Source organism: Debaryomyces fabryi (genome assembly GCF_001447935.2).
Source record: "Debaryomyces fabryi strain CBS 789 chromosome Unknown contig00003, whole genome shotgun sequence".
NCBI lineage: Eukaryota > Fungi > Ascomycota > Pichiomycetes > Serinales > Debaryomycetaceae > Debaryomyces > Debaryomyces fabryi.
The window spans coordinates 108,063-126,647 of NW_015385429.1; the positions used below are offsets into that span (position 1 = coordinate 108,063).

At 36.2% G+C, this 18,585-nt stretch overlaps 10 protein-coding genes across 10 annotated transcripts; 4 read left to right on the forward strand and 6 right to left on the reverse strand.

Annotated features, from left to right (window-relative positions):
* Positions 1-61: 61 nt before the first annotated feature.
* On the forward strand, positions 62-1,108 carry AC631_00266 (uncharacterized protein; the record flags this gene model as incomplete). Its single annotated transcript, XM_015609096.1, has 1 exon — positions 62-1,108. One exon carries the CDS (start codon positions 62-64, stop codon positions 1,106-1,108), a length of 1,047 nt encoding a protein of 348 aa, XP_015470098.1.
* Positions 1,109-1,938: 830 nt separating this feature from the next.
* Positions 1,939-3,444, forward strand: AC631_00267 (uncharacterized protein; the record flags this gene model as incomplete). Its single annotated transcript, XM_015609097.1, has 1 exon — positions 1,939-3,444. One exon carries the CDS (start codon positions 1,939-1,941, stop codon positions 3,442-3,444), a length of 1,506 nt encoding a protein of 501 aa, XP_015470099.1.
* Positions 3,445-3,642: 198 nt separating this feature from the next.
* Positions 3,643-5,481, forward strand: DEM1 (Dem1p; the record flags this gene model as incomplete). Its single annotated transcript, XM_015609098.1, has 1 exon — positions 3,643-5,481. One exon carries the CDS (start codon positions 3,643-3,645, stop codon positions 5,479-5,481), a length of 1,839 nt encoding a protein of 612 aa, XP_015470100.1.
* A 613-nt stretch (positions 5,482-6,094) lies between these two features.
* AC631_00269 (uncharacterized protein) lies at positions 6,095-7,738 on the reverse strand (the record flags this gene model as incomplete). Its single annotated transcript, XM_015609099.1, has 1 exon — positions 6,095-7,738. The coding sequence occupies one exon, from the start codon at positions 7,736-7,738 to the stop codon at positions 6,095-6,097; it is 1,644 nt and encodes a 547-aa protein (XP_015470101.1).
* Positions 7,739-8,457: 719 nt separating this feature from the next.
* AC631_00270 (uncharacterized protein) lies at positions 8,458-9,198 on the reverse strand (the record flags this gene model as incomplete). Its single annotated transcript, XM_015609100.1, has 1 exon — positions 8,458-9,198. The coding sequence occupies one exon, from the start codon at positions 9,196-9,198 to the stop codon at positions 8,458-8,460; it is 741 nt and encodes a 246-aa protein (XP_015470102.1).
* A 237-nt stretch (positions 9,199-9,435) lies between these two features.
* AC631_00271 (uncharacterized protein) lies at positions 9,436-9,816 on the reverse strand (the record flags this gene model as incomplete). Its single annotated transcript, XM_015609101.1, has 1 exon — positions 9,436-9,816. One exon carries the CDS (start codon positions 9,814-9,816, stop codon positions 9,436-9,438), a length of 381 nt encoding a protein of 126 aa, XP_015470103.1.
* Positions 9,817-10,008: 192 nt separating this feature from the next.
* NOT4 (CCR4-NOT core ubiquitin-protein ligase subunit) lies at positions 10,009-11,973 on the forward strand (the record flags this gene model as incomplete). Its single annotated transcript, XM_015609102.1, has 1 exon — positions 10,009-11,973. The coding sequence occupies one exon, from the start codon at positions 10,009-10,011 to the stop codon at positions 11,971-11,973; it is 1,965 nt and encodes a 654-aa protein (XP_015470104.1).
* A 392-nt stretch (positions 11,974-12,365) lies between these two features.
* AC631_00273 (uncharacterized protein) lies at positions 12,366-12,767 on the reverse strand (the record flags this gene model as incomplete). Its single annotated transcript, XM_015609103.1, has 1 exon — positions 12,366-12,767. One exon carries the CDS (start codon positions 12,765-12,767, stop codon positions 12,366-12,368), a length of 402 nt encoding a protein of 133 aa, XP_015470105.1.
* A 397-nt stretch (positions 12,768-13,164) lies between these two features.
* On the reverse strand, positions 13,165-16,128 carry AC631_00274 (isoleucine--tRNA ligase; the record flags this gene model as incomplete). Its single annotated transcript, XM_015609104.1, has 1 exon — positions 13,165-16,128. The coding sequence occupies one exon, from the start codon at positions 16,126-16,128 to the stop codon at positions 13,165-13,167; it is 2,964 nt and encodes a 987-aa protein (XP_015470106.1).
* A 278-nt stretch (positions 16,129-16,406) lies between these two features.
* On the reverse strand, positions 16,407-18,086 carry CIT1 (citrate (Si)-synthase; the record flags this gene model as incomplete). The annotated part of the gene is made up of 3 exons (XM_015609105.1): positions 16,407-17,633; positions 17,799-17,879; positions 18,003-18,086. The coding sequence occupies 3 exons, from the start codon at positions 18,084-18,086 to the stop codon at positions 16,407-16,409; spliced, it is 1,392 nt and encodes a 463-aa protein (XP_015470107.1).
* Positions 18,087-18,585: the final 499 nt, after the last annotated feature.

Consider the following 18,585-nt stretch of genomic DNA (forward strand, 5'->3'; position numbering starts at 1 on the left):
AGTTGATGAAAAAGCATATCCATATACTAACAAGCAACTCATACCCTACTTAGCATTAATAATGGATGAATCCTTTCACTTTGCATTGCTAAGAATATCTATAGCTCAAATATTGAAATCTTCAGGATTTGACAAATGCAAACCGTCGATTTTGAATATTTTGACGGATATCTACATACAATATTTCAAATTATTATTATCTAGAACATTGAAATTTTCCAATCAAAGAGTTAACTGCAATGATATTGGGATCCAAGATGTAACACAAGCAATGCTAGACATTGGATTTATAAAGCCATCCAGTTTTGAAAACTACCTAGACGCATACGATATACCTAAGCATCATAATCACAGAGACAAAGATTCGAATGTACATAAGGAATACAACACCAAGTCAATCGACTCATTTATTAATTGGTTAAAATATAGTGATTCATTTACAACTAGTCAAAAGCTATCAGAGATTCCTAGAGAATATATTAAAAACTTAATTGATAAACGGAAGATTGATGACTCTGCAGAGACTGATCAGGATAAGAAGAGGCGGAAATTACGTGAAAAGCAAGAATTTTATAATCATTTCAAAACTACAGTATCTAGTGATTTACCAAACGAGGAAAATGAAGAAGAGATTTCGAAGCAAGACCAATTATCGTGGTTGGATTATTTAGCAGAAAAGGACCTAAAGCTTGGACATGACTTGAAGTTCTTGGGCACGAGCTTAGAACCTCAGCTCATTTCATTACAGAATAACGAGAGATTACATCCAATACCGAAGTCTAAAAGGCAGCAAATTCTACAACATATTAACAACGTCAACAAACATGATCACATACTTCTCAATCTCGAACAAGAAGACGAAGAAAACACCATAACGCCTCCTGTGGAGTTGTTAAAAGTATTACCATATAACCTCAAGTATGATAAAAACTTACTCGAAGATGACTTAGAGCTGTACTTTGCCTACTTCCAAAAGCATAACCAACAAAGTGAAAACGCTGAAACCCACGATCATGATAGTGATCTTGAAAACGAACATGACACCAACCACAACGGTCTCCTTGTTAACGATGACGGAATAGGAGGTGATAATAAATTGATGTTATAGTTTCCTCCATTTAATAGCGTCTGATCATATCCATGTCTCGCATATTAATACCATATACTTGCTCGCTATGCAGATTTGAGCCTCTAATGTGTCAAAACAATACGCACAAAGACTCCCCCAATAAAGTATTCTTCATTTTCGCATACTTCCACCTCGTTCTTGTGATTTCCAGAGACATTATACCTACATAAGATCTATATAATGTATAAATACATATCCCTTTGTAACATAATGCACAAAAACAGCAATTAATGCATGTTGGACTCAGGAACAATTAATTCCACGATCCATTCATTCCGGCTGAGTAACAATCGTGCTCTGTTGTAGCCTGTAATAGAAAAAATGATCAGATACTCAAGACTAAATTGATCACGCTACATTAGGTCCCATTCTAACTCCATATGCTTACCCAACATTATCTAACTCTTCTTAAGTCGCTTAAATATAGTACAATAGATCTAGTATTAGATCGATAATTGCTTCTAGAAAAGTGAAGTGAAAAAAAATTTAACTTAATCGGGAATTATTAGAAGCGCGTTTTTTGCAGAAGTAAGGATTCTTAATAAAAGCTTAAATAAAGTCGAGATATCAATATAGTTTCTTCTTACATTCTTCCTCCTGTTCAGACGAAATAAAACACATCATAATTCTTGTTTCGAAGAAAGTTGACTAATAGCCGACTAGAAAAGATATTTTATATAATTGAAGAGCTGCGTTTCCTCCTAGATAGCGTACCTTAATCTACGAAAAATCATTAGTACTCCATAATTAGTACCCAAAAATCGAAATTTCAGGTATTTGTTTAATTAATAACCAGAAAGGTTCAGAAAATGATTAATAAGAAACAGAACCTCTCGTTGAAGTTAAACAAGTCCTTGGGCAATATTATTCCGGACGGACCGTTCACACCTTTGGACCAGACATTGAAAACGCCGCTCGATTGCAATCAGCAGGCTAACTACTTTCAGGCACCTCCAAGACAAGAGAGTATCTATAGTCATCCACACTACAATGAATCAGACGATGTTTTGACTGATATTGATGAACCAACGCTGGGAACATCGAAGACGACACAACAGTACACGTTAAACTTCACTAGCAACTTCGACCAGTTGGTCATGTCGGTGTATTCTCATATCTTGTCATTACCTACGACAACGCCGTTCCTGGGAACAACACCTCCCAGTGGACTAGTGAGTAAGGTTGCCAACGAGACCATGAGCAGTTTAATAATGCATACCGCGTCAAATAATCTGCCGGCATTCGATCAACAATCGATCATTACCAATGACTACTTGAAAAACAACGCATACCAGCCGATTTTCTTGCAGTTGATACGAAAGAGATTAATAGAATTATGCGCATATCAAAACTCAAGGGATAATAACATAAATAAATTGCCAAATTCTACGACAGTATCGATTACTGTCAGTGGAAGTAATGGCGCTCCATACAACAATAATATCAGGCAAACATCGATTTCAAATTTGTCGTTAACCGACTTGAATATCTCCAACTATAATTCTAACAGCTCAAGCAACAATAACTTGATGAGGTCGAGATCATCCTCGTTAAACTTAAGGAAGCAATCGTTGACAAGAAATAACTCCTGCAACGGAACCAACTGGTTGCATGTGGGAAACATAAACAATATAAGGCAGCAAAATGACAACAATGCTCCTATGCAAAACGACTCGATGAATGTGAGTTCTGAATCTTTACAATCTATGCAAGACTATGTACCTCAATCATTTATAACTAGATCAGCCGGTAATACGCCAACCTCATCAAATAATGCCACGACACCCAACAATGGTTTTAATTCCATGATGATGGGTTATCAAACCCCTCCAAATTCTAACAAGAGTTCTGTTTCTAGTGGTTCGACCATTTCTAGCTCAAGCACAATTCCAAATCAAAATATTCAAATTGTCCACAATAACAATGGTGGAACTAATTCAAATGAATTAGACTACTTCAACTTTTCCGGATCGAGGTCAAGGTCCGCATCCCGTAGTGGAAACTCATTCCCAGGACCTTTAACCATAAATACTGACAACGCTAATTTCCAAGCATTGAATTCCTTAAACGGTTGTGATGGTGATACCTTAGACTCTCCATTTATGTCTGCTACAACCCCATCTGAGGAGTTTGGGTATTTCAATCAAAGTAATGGCTTCCCAAATATACCGGTAGAATCAAGTAAAGACGGAGATGCCCCTTCTAACTCTGCAATATCGTCCAACCCAAAGAAAGATTCCATTCATGTTCCAAGTCAATTTGGATTGAGTGAAAAGAAACGAGATTCACTCAAGTTAAAGAGAGGTATACATTAGATAGTTAATAAAGAACACTTTTATATAATCGTAGGCTTTCTATATATTCTTTAAAATTTCGCACGCGTAGTTGATATCATGGAACTCTGAAAGCGTTGTTATGAGTGTGAGTTATTTAGTATAACCAACCACCATGATATAATGATAAAGCAAGACAATGTTCCCATGTGGAACTATTTTAAAAGATCCTTCTCCAATATGACTGCGCTTAGAGTCTCAGAAATCAATACAAAACAATATAATTTGAATTTACCCATCAGTAATGATATCAATAATACAGATTTCCCTCTAGATGACAAACTAAAAGTCATACAGTATACAGATGAGAATGAAGAGTCCATCATTGATAATTTTATATTGCCATTAAGCTCGGGTGCTGAAATTTCCAATACATATCAAAAGCCTAATTTGTCTAAGATTAGAAATCTATTAACAACTTTTCATATTGACGAGGGAGAATCCTTACCATTAATGAAACCTAGGTTTATAAAAGAAACACCTTTTGAATTTCATTCAAAGTATAATAGTGACAGCTCTTACATAAATATACCAAGATTATCTGTTACCAAGCTCCTCACATTTCAATGGTGTGAATTAAGAGACTTTTATACCATATTCTCAGGATCTCCTGTTAAAGAAGAAACTAAAGAAATGAAGCTAGGAACTGAAGCACATCTCAAACTCGAATTAGAAACTCACAAGTTGATTGAGGTTGAAGATATGGAAAGGATAACGGATACTTTTGTTGAAACGATGCTTGAAAGTTTCAGAAATCATATGAAAACTCTAACGGAGCCAGATGATATATTGCAGGCAAAAGAAGATCTAACTGATATTACAGAACTATTATGCGGAGCTGTAGCTGAATCATCGATGGCTAATGAATGGATGGGTAAGATAATTAGCCGATTATTCGCTCTTGCTACTACTTCGGAAGCGAGAGAAGTATTGGTACATGGCTACCTAGACTTTAACACTTCACGATTCACATCTAAATTGCTTGATTTCCAACAGAATCAACTGAATCATGTTTTAGTAAGTGGAGTTGTGGATTACTTAAAGTTGTTCAATCCAAATGATAAAACTGATTATTCTATGTTCAAGGATATACAAGATCACGTCGAATTTACATACCTGTCCCAAAACAAGCGTCAGTTGATTGACTTATCTCAATTTCTCGTGGATGTTGCTCCTATTATCAATGAATATTCCGATACATATATGTTAGGGGTAACCGACGTTAAAACCCGGTCTTGGAATAGACTCCCTCAACAAGAGTCTGTCCTTCAAGCTGCAAAACTACAGGCTAGCTATTATAGAAAAATGTTTGGGGTTTTGGCGGGGGAATTCGATAGCATGGAAATCGGTTACGAAATGCTACTTGAGAATGCTAAGAGAAGAAAGCTAGACGTCGATAAACCAATATCAATAAAGACCGCATTATCGCTTTTGAAAGCAAATCATAATATTATATATAAAGATTATGTTAAATTGGCTAATGGAGAAGCTATTGGATTTGAACCCTTCGATAAATTTGTTGAAGAGGAATACTTAAATAAAAGGTCTAATTACAACTTTGCTCGACTTCTCAACGGATCAACTAAAGAAGATTTTATTTCTCAAGTAAAATCATCAGACAAGGATGGTTTCGATCTTGAGGGGATCTTAAACTCTGAAATCTTAAAAACTTGGAAGATTCCGTTAACATTGAGATATTTTGCTGCAAGATCTTCACAGTTATTTCATTTGTGTAAGCCTTTTTTGAGCGATTCATTGTCTATCGAGTATCATAATGTTAAGAACAATCAATGTTTTCACACAAACTACTATACTTATAATTCAGATGAAGTAGACGAAGTTACTGCAAGTGCCTCTACATTTTGGAACGGTTCCAGACCTCCTGTCCCTGTTCAAGACCTATCGAAATGTAATTATTGCGATTTTTCATCTAGGTGTCTAATTCCAAACCCACATAAAAAGGTCCCTGGTAGTTACGGATCTGTTGGATCAAAAATGAAACATTTCATTCAAAGCTAAGCTATGTTTTAGCATTTATCACTAATTTTAATAAACATCAAAGACATTCATTAAAATATATGTAAAATATCATCAAAAGATACTCATTACGTAGAAAATTGCAATGACTCTTCTGCAGACACTTCAATTCAAGAAGAACTTTCAATTAAGAAAAATTCATCTCAAATTTCTTTGTTTGGGATTCGTTTACCACATATATCTATTCACGTCATATATATGGAGATAAAGTCCCAGCGAATATTCGCTAATCTACAAAACCACGACAAGAATACTAAATATTGTATATTATTGTATATATACGTCTAGATCAATAGTAAGAAGAAGATAAAACCATAATTTTAAAAAAGTTCTTTATCGTCAACTATTTTTGAGAGCGATTTTTAAACACAATTACCCGGAATCTACATATTCATAGGGTTAGCTTCACATATAAAAAGACGCTAATACAGTCAATATAAGACCTTCCAACATCTCTACACCTCTCAACATCCAAATATAACCAGAACTTTCATGGATCTATCGAATTAATGCCGATATACAATATGGTTTAAATATAAATTTTTATGCAATTATAATAATATAAATATTAGACGTACAATACAATACCGAGCACCTAGCTAATTCCCCAGAATCTCTTCATACCTACAACGTTCTCCTTGACAATGACTCTTGTAGGCTTCGAGAAAATATCATCGATTTCTTCTAAAGTCTTATCTTTGGTTTCTGGCATAAATAAGATTTGGTAGAAGAAACCAACGAATGCAAGACCACCATAGAAACCTAAGGTTAAACCTGTGTAGGTCATAGCATTTTGCATTCTATCGAAATTGAATGTAACAATAAATGACCACAAATATAAGAATGTGGAACAGATGGTCATACCAATTGATCTGGTTCTCAAATCAAACGACTCTGATGGTAAAACCCATGTCAAACAAGCGTAAGATCCGAAGAAACCCATATAAAGAACAATACCGGTCAAATAGACACCCATTGCTGCATTTTGATTAGTCTCAATTGGAATCTTGTAACCAACACCAACTAAAACTAAACCGATGAAGAAACCAACAATATTCATGGCCCAAACACGACGACCAAATCTGTCCATCCATAAGATGGCTGGAATAGCACCGATTAATAAAGCGCCACCACCAACTAATGACATGAAAACAGAGTTCTTTTCGTCAAAACCAATCTTACCCATCAAAGTAGACATATAATACATGACAGCGTTAACCCCTGTCAATTGACCTAATCCAACCATGATAACAGCATAGACTAATGCACGGCGATTTCTTGGGATTCTGAATAAATCAGTCCATAATCTTGCCTTACTCTCTGTTGCCTTAGCTTCCTGTTCTTGATAAGCAGCTTGCTTCATGTCCAAAAATTCAAGTTTGTTCTTTTGTATGTTGATATCTCTTAATCTCTTCCAAACGTCATAAGCTTCACCTATTCTATTCTTATGAACTAAATAACGAGGAGATTCAGGTAAAAAGAGCATACCGACCAATAAGGCTGTTGAAAAGACCAAGGAAGAACCAACCATGTATCTCCAACCCCCATGAACTTCGAAGAAAATAGCCGCAATAGCATATCCCAACACTTCACCAAGGGCGATGTTGAATTGATATAACGAAACAAGATTACCACGGACTTCAGCAGGAACAGATTCGGAAATGTAGATACCCACACAACCACCTTCAATACCCACACCAATACCAAGCAAAAATCTACCTGCGTACATCATACCATAAGAACGTGAACCAGCACATAAACCAGCCCCAAGAGTATACCAAATACAGGATATAATAATTGAAGCTTTTCTACCAAAATATTCGTTTAATGGGGTCATCATTATACTTCCCATCATAGCACCTAAAGGCATCAAACTCGAAACAAGCGATTGCTGGTCAGGGAGTAATTTCAAATCTTCTCTCATTCCAATACTTGCACCTGAGATAATCGATTGGTCAACACCCGATAATAACCCAGCAGCAGCACTAAAACCACCCAATAAGTAAACCATATTCCTCTTATTCTTGAAATGCAATTCGAATTCAAAACTGGTTAACTTTTGAAGGAAAGTCCTGTTGGCCTTGGCTTCGATAGACATTTTCTCTAACTCTTCAAACTCCTGGTCATAGTTGAAGTTTTCACCTAACTCAGAGGCATCCACCTTCTTGTATTCATCAATCTTAACATCTTTCTCATTTAACGAATCAAAACCGTCAGACAGTTTTTCTAAAAGACTCATCTTTGTATAACTAATTAAAAGAAGTCAGCTTTCTAAACGGTAACCTCTTTACTATTTATACTATTCCACGCTCCTCCATTCAACAAAACACAATTGTAGAACCTAATCTATTGTAGGATCATAAATCCTTTTGCTTGTGCAGGATGCATTTCTTTTTAGTATTGGGTTTCAACGTACTCCAGTTATTTCTCCACTCAATCTATTTTTTATGCATGTCAAACAATAATTTATGCTCTGATAATTTCTTTACGTAAATTTTTTCCACTTCTCAACAGCCGTAAACCAATCAAAAGGAAAAACTATTTTCCCCCACTATATGTGCGCATCATTGTGCATCCAAAAAATATGCGGCTTGAGTATTAATCCGAATATCAGCCAATAGAATTCTCGTATCGGATTATTTTCTTAGCGATTGATAATTTTGGCCCCGCTGGGGGTATTATTGTGTCTGCTATCTAGTGAATTTACCGCAGCATACGACTCGGAATGCCGACACACGCTAAAATAAAAGAACAATTATGTATTGTTTAGTGCAGATCAGAGAAAATAGTGCCCAAAACTTTTATGAAGTTATTCCTGACAATCAATCAAGCCCGTAATATATTTCCGACGACACAAATAGAGAAATATTTAATGCTGAATTATGTAATACTTTTTCATTATACTAATTCTCATACTATATCCTACTGATAGAGGTCGGAATTACAGCGCTTCACGAGTCATGAATTAGTGTCTTCTGGAGCAACAGCGAATTTTTTTACGAACTCCTCCTGCAAATGCTTCTTCAAATGTACGAACCTATTTGCAAAGGTGGCCCCACAATAAGTACATTTTAGAGGCGATTTGGAAATGACATTTTGTAGCTTCAGAGGATCCATTTCGTGACGGACCGAAATAGATTGCGTTGGGTATGGTCCATCATCCGTATTTTGGCTGGATGACGAATCGTATCCATACCCCATCTGGTCCTCCAAATCAGTCTGTGGCGGCTCCAAACGGTAGAACTCCACAAAAAACTCGGTTGTGAACGAATTGTAGTGCTTCTTATGTTTTAGACGAGACGAATAGAAATCCTGTGTGATGATGTGTATGTGTAGGTTGCTGAGGGACGGGATCGAATGAACTCCGGCTTTAATGAAACGATTCATAAATTCATGAGTCGCCAAGGTATCGGTTTTGTCGAACTTTAAAAGACCTGCAGCAAATAAATCATCCATGATAAGTTTCTTCGTCTTTGTGACGTACTCCTCGATCATTTTGTAAAATTGGGGATCCTTTTGGAATACAAGCAATGGATGAATTTGGGTTTTATCTGGCGATTTTGGAATTATGAGGTAATGTCTCAATGCCTTGGGAAATCCATCTTTAATTATCAAGACATTTTCATCCTTATACAATAATAGATCCAGGCATGCATCTGCATTATCTATATACTTTTGAAAGACATGTCTGAAACTCATTTTACAAGCAATTAAATATTAAACGAAGAAGTTCTTTATGTGCGATTTTCTCTATTAACTCCAAAGCGATCAAAATCAATGATTATTACCCATTACAGCAGATAACCCAGACACCCAGTTCATCTATTAGGTCCCAACTACCTTGCTTTACTGGGTTTATTCCAGAAAAGTCCCTTAACGTAATATTAATATTATTATGCATTACTCACTATATAAGTTATCTAAGTCTATTGTATATTATGCTTTCCTCTTCTTAGCTGGGATAGGCTTTGAAATACCTTTAGATGCACCGGTTGACTCAGCTTCGGTAGATTTTTCATTTGCCACATCCTTGTCTGAGCTTAATTTGACTTCTTTCTCAGCAGATTCATCCTCCTTTTCCAAGGCTGCATTATCCTTCAACTTAGCCTTATTGAGTTCATTGATAAACCATATAACTGAACCATAAAGCATAAGGGCTATCACAAGCAAATTAATGAAATGAATAGACCCACTAAGATATATTAGAAACAAAAGTGAAATTATTAACATAATGAATGATGCGTGTGTAGCTTTGATCAAAGCTGGTGTAGTACCAGGAGTGAAGACAGACTCCCATAATTCAACAAAGAATGACATGTTACCGGTTAATATAGTAATCCCTCCAAATTGTAATGATATACTATCTTAGTGAAGTTATATTGAAAAATCGACTATGTGTGCGTGATCCGAAAAATGTTCGACTTAAAGAAATTTTAACGCCACTAATGTTATATCAATACAGTATACCGATAGTTAATCAAATCAATAATTTTAAATAATCAATCAATGATGGTTCCTAGTGACGATTCCTTTATTAGCGACGAAGAAGAAGAATTTTGCCCGTTATGTGTGGAGGAAATGGATATCTCAGATAAAAATTTCAAACCATGCCCTTGCGGGTACCAAATCTGTCAATTTTGTTACAACAACATTAGACAAAATCCAGAATTGAATGGTAGATGTCCGGGCTGTAGAAGACTATATGACGATGATAGTGTCGAATACAAGACAATCAGTTCAGACGAATATAGGACGCAACAATTAAAGAGAGAAAAACGTGAAAGAGAAAAGAAGCAAAGAGAAAAGGAGAAGAAGGAAACGGAAATGGCTAACAAGAAGCACTTGGCAGGATTGAGAGTGGTACAGAAAAACTTGGTATATGTGACAGGTTTGAATCCGCCATGTAGTCCTGATGACTTGCATTCGGTCTTAAGATCTGACAAATACTTCGGCCAATATGGTAAGATTCTGAAGATTGTTATCAACAAAAAGACTCCTAATCCACAGAGTACCCACCACCATCACCAAAATCCTGGTTTAGTTGTATACGTAACGTTTGCCAAAAAAGAGGACGCGTTAAAGTGTATTAATGAGTTAGATGGTTCGTTGTGTGATGGTAGAGTTTTAAGAGCAGCACATGGTACAACCAAATATTGCTCCTCTTACTTGCGTGGTCATCCTTGTCCAAATCCAAATTGTATGTTTTTGCATGAACCTGGTGAAGAAGCCGATTCTTACACTAGAAAGGACTTGTCTACTCAGCAAGGTATTAAGATGGGTATGATGGGCTTATCTGGTTCAAGAGTTGGAAGCAATACTAATATTAGCTCTGGATTTAATAATCAAAACACGTCAAGTAATAACTCTCAACATTCTAATAGTGCAGAAGAAGATAACGAAGTTTCTGAGGATGATAGCGATCATCACACATCTAGTCCTAACCCAATGCCAAACTCTGCTTCTTCTTCAAATGGAGCTGTTTTACCTGCTACTGCTCATTGGGCTAAGGGCCTGAGCTCGGCAAGTGGCTCGCCTTCTGTTAATAGTACTGCATTAGCTAATGCAGCTGCTTTCCCAACTTTAGGTGAAATTTTCCGTGATCAGAAACAGCAACAAAGGAAAGAAAGTAAGGTTAGTAAGGGTAAAGTCGGTAGGTCTTCGAAAGATAGTAGCATTTTACTTCCTGACGATATTGATATCGACAATGATTCAGCTATTCATTTTATGGAAGAGACGTCGGAGATGTTGAGAAACTTATCTGAAAGACGAGAGAAATTACAAGTTCATTTCAAGAAGCTAACAGAAAATGCTGACAATAAAGTGTTGCCTTTATTCGCTTTTAATAAAAATACAAAATTGTCTAATAACAGTAATCTTGAAGAGGAAAAGTTGATCGCTCGTCAAGTTATTGAAAGATTTATCTTAAGGCCTATCAAAAATTATCACTTGGCGTACCAAAATCACCCAATTACACAACAACAAACATTACTTCAACAACAAGCACAATTGCAGCAACAACGTCAACAAACCCCTAGTATACAAGCTGCGCAAATACAGCAATTACAGATAGAACAACAAAAAAGATTATTGGATCAACAACAATCCCAACAAAATGGAAATGGTACACCTGTGTCGACTAATGCTTCTTTGCAGCAACAACAACAATTATTATTGTTACAGCAGTTACAGCAGCAACAGCAACAGCAACAGCAGCAACAACAACAAACTCCATCTCAAGCTCAAGCTCAAATTAATATGGTGAGAGCTCGTGAACGTTCAGCTAACACTTCTACACCACCACCGCCAGGGTTATTCGCTGGTGCTAATGGTTCCAAGGGAACTCCCAACCCACCTCAAATACCAGCACAACATCAGCAACAGTCACAAGGACAACAGTATTCACAACAATCAGCTGCTGGAAATCAGTCTTCAAGCTCACAATTGTTAACACAATTGATGAGTGGTAAAAGATAAGCATATTTCATAATCATTTTAAATTGTATATTATACACAATTACATACTAATATATACTTGTATCAGCTATGTAATACAAAGCTTATATCATAATTCCATATCTATCTCCATTTTAGTCGAAACTTCTGTATAATTTGTATGTTAAAAACACGTCGAAGCAGATTCCTCTTCATTAATTCTAATATTCTGTGTGCAAGACTTTGCTGGTTATTATTGAGTGGATCATTTTTTCCCACTATATTTTATCACTAAAATAGCTCTCTATTTACAAATTGCTTATAGCATATCCATGTAGAGACACGTTCATCTCATATCTCTGGAACATCCAGACAAAACCCCCCTAATCTTTATTTTTTTATGACTTAAAGGAGCTTCCTTAATTATTCAAAAGTCATGTTTTACTTTTTTCTTGACTAGTAACAGATTTAGATCCGTGGTTGGACGGTTTTTCATAAATCTCACTTTGCTTATATTGGTATGCAATCTTCCCACATTCCTTTGCGCTTCCTTGCAATTGGCGTCTTACTATTGCTAATTCTGGGAACTCCATTATTAAGTCAGGTATTGGAAATTCCCGTTCGTATTTTGTCCCTAATCTATCCATTTCTTTGATCATATTTCTCTCTTCCTCGCTTAGTTGGTGTTTTGCTGTTTCAAAATACGACTTTAACGCATGATACTTATAAATCATCTTATCGAATTCTAACAACAATTCAAAAGAGTCTATTAAGTACTGTTTCCTGTCATAATCATACTCCTCGTCTTCGTCATCTACTTCTAGGTCTTTAAACATATGGCGTATAGAAATATACCGTTCTTCTAGATTGGTAATTATTTCCATGTAATTGGACATTTTTCTCCTTAGCATATTACCCATTGTGGCTAAATATATATATATTTTTCACTGCTGAATATGTCTTAATGTATATTATAAATAAATTGCAAATAGAACTCGTATAATTAATTGCAAATAACAGTGATATACCGTGTAACACATGAAACGCTTTCAGAAAAAAAAATGAATTTATACACGAAATTCTATTCTCATTGATAAACAATGTATACAAACAAACAAACAAAATCATTAGACCAATTCTATATTACAAAATTAATTTTATATACTATAGACTCTATCACATTGAAGGACGCCTTTAATTTATATATACATTTCAGCGTCATCTATTTACATTCTAGTGTTTGTGAACTACTGTATCACACTTTGTACATAATATGTCTTCAGATTCAGACACAAACTTCCAACATCTTGGACATTTAGCATTAGGAGATGGAGCTATTTGTATCTTAATTTCTTGTTCATCAATAGTCAATGAAGTTTCATGAAAATAGGATGCATCCTGAAGTGGATCTCCATTGACATAGACCTTAGAAACAAGAAAATAATCGTCCAAGAAAGTTTGGTGTGAAGTCAATAATTTTCCTATTGAAGACTCTTTATCGACGACGATATTAATCTGAGTTTCCAATTTGTTCTTGAAAGTGCCATTCAAACGGAGGTCTTCCAAAGATTTGTAAAGTGTGTCTTTAACTTGCCATATCTTAGAAAAATCTTGTTCTATAGATTTTTGCAAATAGACCTTCGGAATTTGATAAAAATCCCAACCAACCGCAAATGGCGATTTGTTATTATTTTTCAAATATTCCGGACATACGTTCCAGACTTCTTGAACTAGTAATGGTTGGATAGGTGCAAGCAACCCAATATACGTTTTCAATATTGTCTGTAATACTGTCTGGATGCTTCTCCGTCTTTTCGAGTCTTTAGAATCTGTGTAAAGACAATCTTTTGAAATATCAAAGTACTGAGCACTCAAATCCACACTCATATGTGTACTAATATCTTTGACAACTCTTGAAAAATTGTGGTCTTTGTAGTATTCGATGCAAGTTTCTTGTAATCTGAAAAGTTTCGATAAAACTAACTTGTCCATAGGATTTAAATCATCATAGCTAACCCTATCACTTTCTTTGAAATCATTTAAATTCCCTAACATATATTTCAAAGTAACTCTTAATTTCTTAACGTTTTCAAATACTCTGGTGAGAATTTCACCACTAACGTTGACATCCTGAGTAAAATTAGACGACGCAACCCATAACCTCAATCCATCGGTTCCTAAACTTGGAAGGAATGGCTTTCCACCTCCATTTATAGCATGCTTTGGTGAAATAACGTTACCCTTGGATTTAGACATTTTATCATTCTTACTATCCAATGTAAACCCATGTGTAACAATTTTCTTGAACGGAGCAACAGGCTTGAAATTATTGCCATTTACTCCAGACGCAATGATCTTATTCAACAATGAAGATTGGAACCACCCCCTATGTTGGTCACTACCTTCAAGATAAATATCAGCCAATGGTGACTCGCTCCTCGATAATACATCCATATCATCACCTAAGGTTGACCATGATGTACCAGAGTCAAACCAGACATCCATAGTATCTTGTCCTTTAACGTATAATTTTCCCAGATCCTTGTATGAGTCAGGTAACCATCTGGAGATATCGTCTTCTTTAGTAAACCAACTATCAGTACCAAACTTAGTCATGCGATCAATTGTAAACCTTATAACTTCAATATCGTCAATAGGCTCACCACTTTCCTTATGATATATTATTGGTAATGGAACCCCCCATGTTCTCTGTCTCGATATACACCATTCATTTCTATTACTAATGAACAGCTTTAATCTATTTTTACCGTTTTCTGGTAAAAACTCTACTTTTTCAAGGGCTTCGATCGCAGTTGGTTTGATTTTTTCAACATTTACAAACCATTGAGGTGTTGCCCTTTGAATTACTGGTTTATTTGATCTCCAGTCATACGGGTATGAATGCTTGTACTTTTTATTAATGTGGAAAATCATATTGTTTTCTTTCATTATATCAATGCATTTCCATAAGCCTTCCTTCTTGTTGACATATTCGCCTTTTAATGAAGAAAATCCTTCGGGAATATTATCCTCGATAAACATACCTTGACCATTTACTGATGACATAATTTTCAAATTATGCTTGCATCCTATCAAATAATCTTCACCGCCATGTGCTGGTGCAGTGTGAACTAAACCGGAACCGGCCGTTGCAGAAACATGGTCACCATGTAAAATAGGGAATAAATACTGTGGACCAATAACGGGATTCATGTACTCCAAGTTTAGTAATTCATTACCTTTAAAGGTAAGTGGCTCAGAGTAGCGTCTATATGATTCATCAAGCTTGCATAAGTCATTTGCCAAAGATTCTGCAACAACTAAATGTTCATTTGTCACATAATTGTAGATGAGAGTATAACTTAAATCTTTATGTATGCAAATTGCCTGGTTCGCAGGAATAGTCCAAGCAGTAGACGTCCATATTAATAATTTCACGTCATGTTTATTTATCTTTAAGAAAGGATACTTTTCGCTCAATTTCTTGTAAAATTCCGAAGAAGCAAGTGGAAACTTGACATATGTAGCCACGGAATGATGGGCATTATTATATTCTAACTCTGCTTCTGCTAGCGCAGTCTGTGTTTCACAACCCCACCAAACTGGTTTCAATTGCCTAGATAAAAGACCGTTCTCCATTAGTTTCAAAAACACTTGCAATTGTTTACTTTCATAGTTCTTTGACAACGTAATGTACGGATTATTGAAGTCTGTCATTATACCAAACTCCCTAAATTGTTCTCTTTGTTTGTCAATCATCGACATTGCTAAAGTACGACACAACGATCTGATTTCTGTGGGCTGAAGTTCGCTAGCCTTTTCAGAATTAGATATAGCCTTCATTTCAATAGGCAAGCCATGGCAATCCCACCCTGGCTGATAGATGACTTTTTTATTATTCTTAATTAATTCGAAACGATTTATAATATCCTTCAATACTTTGTTTAAGGCATGTCCCAAATGTAAGTCTCCATTGGCATATGGAGGCCCATCATGAAATATCCACCGTTCGTTATAGTTATCTCTACTCAACTGCCAATCATAAAGATCTTCAGAAACGAGCTTAATTAATTCATCCTTTGAAGATCCAGAAGGAACTTTAGGTCCGAAGTCTGTCTTTGGAAGTTGTAAGGTATTACTGTACAGAGTCTTAGCATTTACCCTGGTTATAGAAAGGCGTCTAATATGTCTAAGCATCCTTGCCCTATAGACTATAGATGGTAGAAATACAGTCGAATTAAGTCTGAAAAATTATAATCCCGAGAAAGGTACAAAATCAAATCACTAATAAACTAGTCTTACAACAGAAACTGAAAAAGATATATAAAAATCATCAATTCGTTACATACAGAAGAACCTATACATAAATAAATAACAAATAGTTTTAATAAATAAGATTTCTTTATAGGAAAAATTACAATAAATAGGCAATGGAGGTTACAAAATAATTCATAGTGTAAAACAAACCATCAAACTTAAGCCTTAATGTTCTTGACTAATTCCATGTACTTTTCAGTAGAGAAAGACTTTGGTCTTTCAATTGGTAAACCAAGACCACGGTCTAAGATCAATTGTGGTAAAACACCGAAAGCTCTGGAAACACCGAATAAGACAGTGTAGAAGGATTCTTCAGTCAAACCGTAGTATTGTAATAAAACACCGGAGTGAGAATCCACATTTGGCCATGGGTTCTTGGTCTTACCGTGCTTGGTTAAGACACCTGGAGCGACTTCGTAAACGTTGGAGACTAATTGGAATAATTCGTAGTCTGGCATGTGCTTCAAAGCGAATTCTCTTTGAGCAGTGTAACGAGGATCGGTCTTTCTTAAGACAGCGTGACCGTAACCTGGAACAACACGGCCAGCGTTAAGAGTTTCCCACAAGTATTTTTCAATGTTTTCCTTGGAGTAGTCACCGTTTAATTCACCTCTCATCTTGAATAACCATTCTAAGACTTCTTGGTTGGCTCTACCGTGTAATGGACCAGCTAAACCATTTAAACCAGCAGCTAAGGACAAGAATGGAGAAGATAAAGCGGAACCGACCAAGTGGGTAGTGTGAGCAGAAACGTTACCACCTTCGTGATCAGAGTGGATGGTTAAGTATAATCTCATTAATTCAAGGAATTCCTTGTTTTCACCGAAACCTAACAAGTTAGCTAAGTTAGCAGAGTAATCTAAGCTGGAGTCGACGGCACCTAATTTACCATCGTGGAAAACGTTTCTGTAAATTCTAGCAGCAATGTTTGGTAACTTGGCTAATAATTCAATAGAATCTTCGTAGGTGTAGTCCCAGTATTCACTCTTGTTAACACCCTTAGCGTAAGCCTTAGCGAATTGAGATTCGGATTCTAAAGCAGTGACGGCAATGGAGAATTGGGCCATTGGGTGTAAGTGAGATGGAGATCTGTCAATTAATTCTTCGACGTGCTTTGGTAAAGCTGATCTAGCGGCTAATTCTTCGGAGAAAGCCTTGGTTTGAGCAACAGATGGGATTTCACCAGTCAATAATAACCAGAATAAAGCTTCTGGTAATGGTTCAGATCCACCTGGGGCCTTTGGTAATTGATCTTGGATATCTGGGATAGTTCTACCTCTGAATCTGATACCTTCGATTGGGTCTAAGACGGAACCTTCCCAGACTAAACCCTTGATACCACGCATACCACCGTAGGCTTGTTCTAATAAGACTTCACCAATAACCTAAATATTTGTTAGTATATGAAAATTCGCAATTTTTCACTTTTCGGAATTAAATGTCCTTAAGCACTGTAGGAATAGAACCCGCTCAAAAGGAACCATTAAACGCCGGAATGGCACCTAATGGTACTACATCAATACCAGTTCGTATTCAAATATTATACATACGGTCTTACCGTGTTCCTTCTTGAATTGCTTGACTTCTTCGGCCTTTTCTGGTAAAATTTCGGCTAAACGAGCTTTTAAAGTCTGCATTGGTTAGTATTTTTCGAATCTTCTGTTGGAATCACACAGCAGAATCATCCGCTGGGCCCATATTGAAGCCCAGCGTACGATTTACCTATGTTCCACAATAGTTTATGAATTACATACTGGTTCAGCAGTAGCGTAAGTACGGGCTCCAAGAGCACGCTTAGCAAAAGTAGATGTACGTTGAATTGAACGAATAGCTGACATGTCAATTGATCTCAATAAATATAAAAGTTAAAACTAATAAGTTAGAGTATACGAAAAAAAAATATTAAGAATTTTTCAAGGGTATACCGGGACTTTTATATAATGCTGTTCCTCTGGTCACAATGTTTGAAAAACTACAAAACACCTACCATCACGATGATAGAGATTACCCGATTATGCCTGGGGATTTGATTTAATTGGCCCTGAACAGCCAATCACATTGTTCAGGCCGTATGGTTTCTGCGGTTTGTGCAACCTAATTTTCAGTGGACGTCGGTCGTGTATGTGCGTTGGTTCGTGAACAAATAACCTCGGACGGATATACCCTCCCATCCCCAGAAGCAACCTTCCACTACGTCCATGGATACTATTCGTGTGACTCTATAAATATAGGATATCATTTACATATGTGTATGGAACGCATAGATCCTCTTTGGAGACCCATACGACCTGCTTTGCACGCACTAGGGTGGGTCAAAAAATGAGCACTCGGTAACCC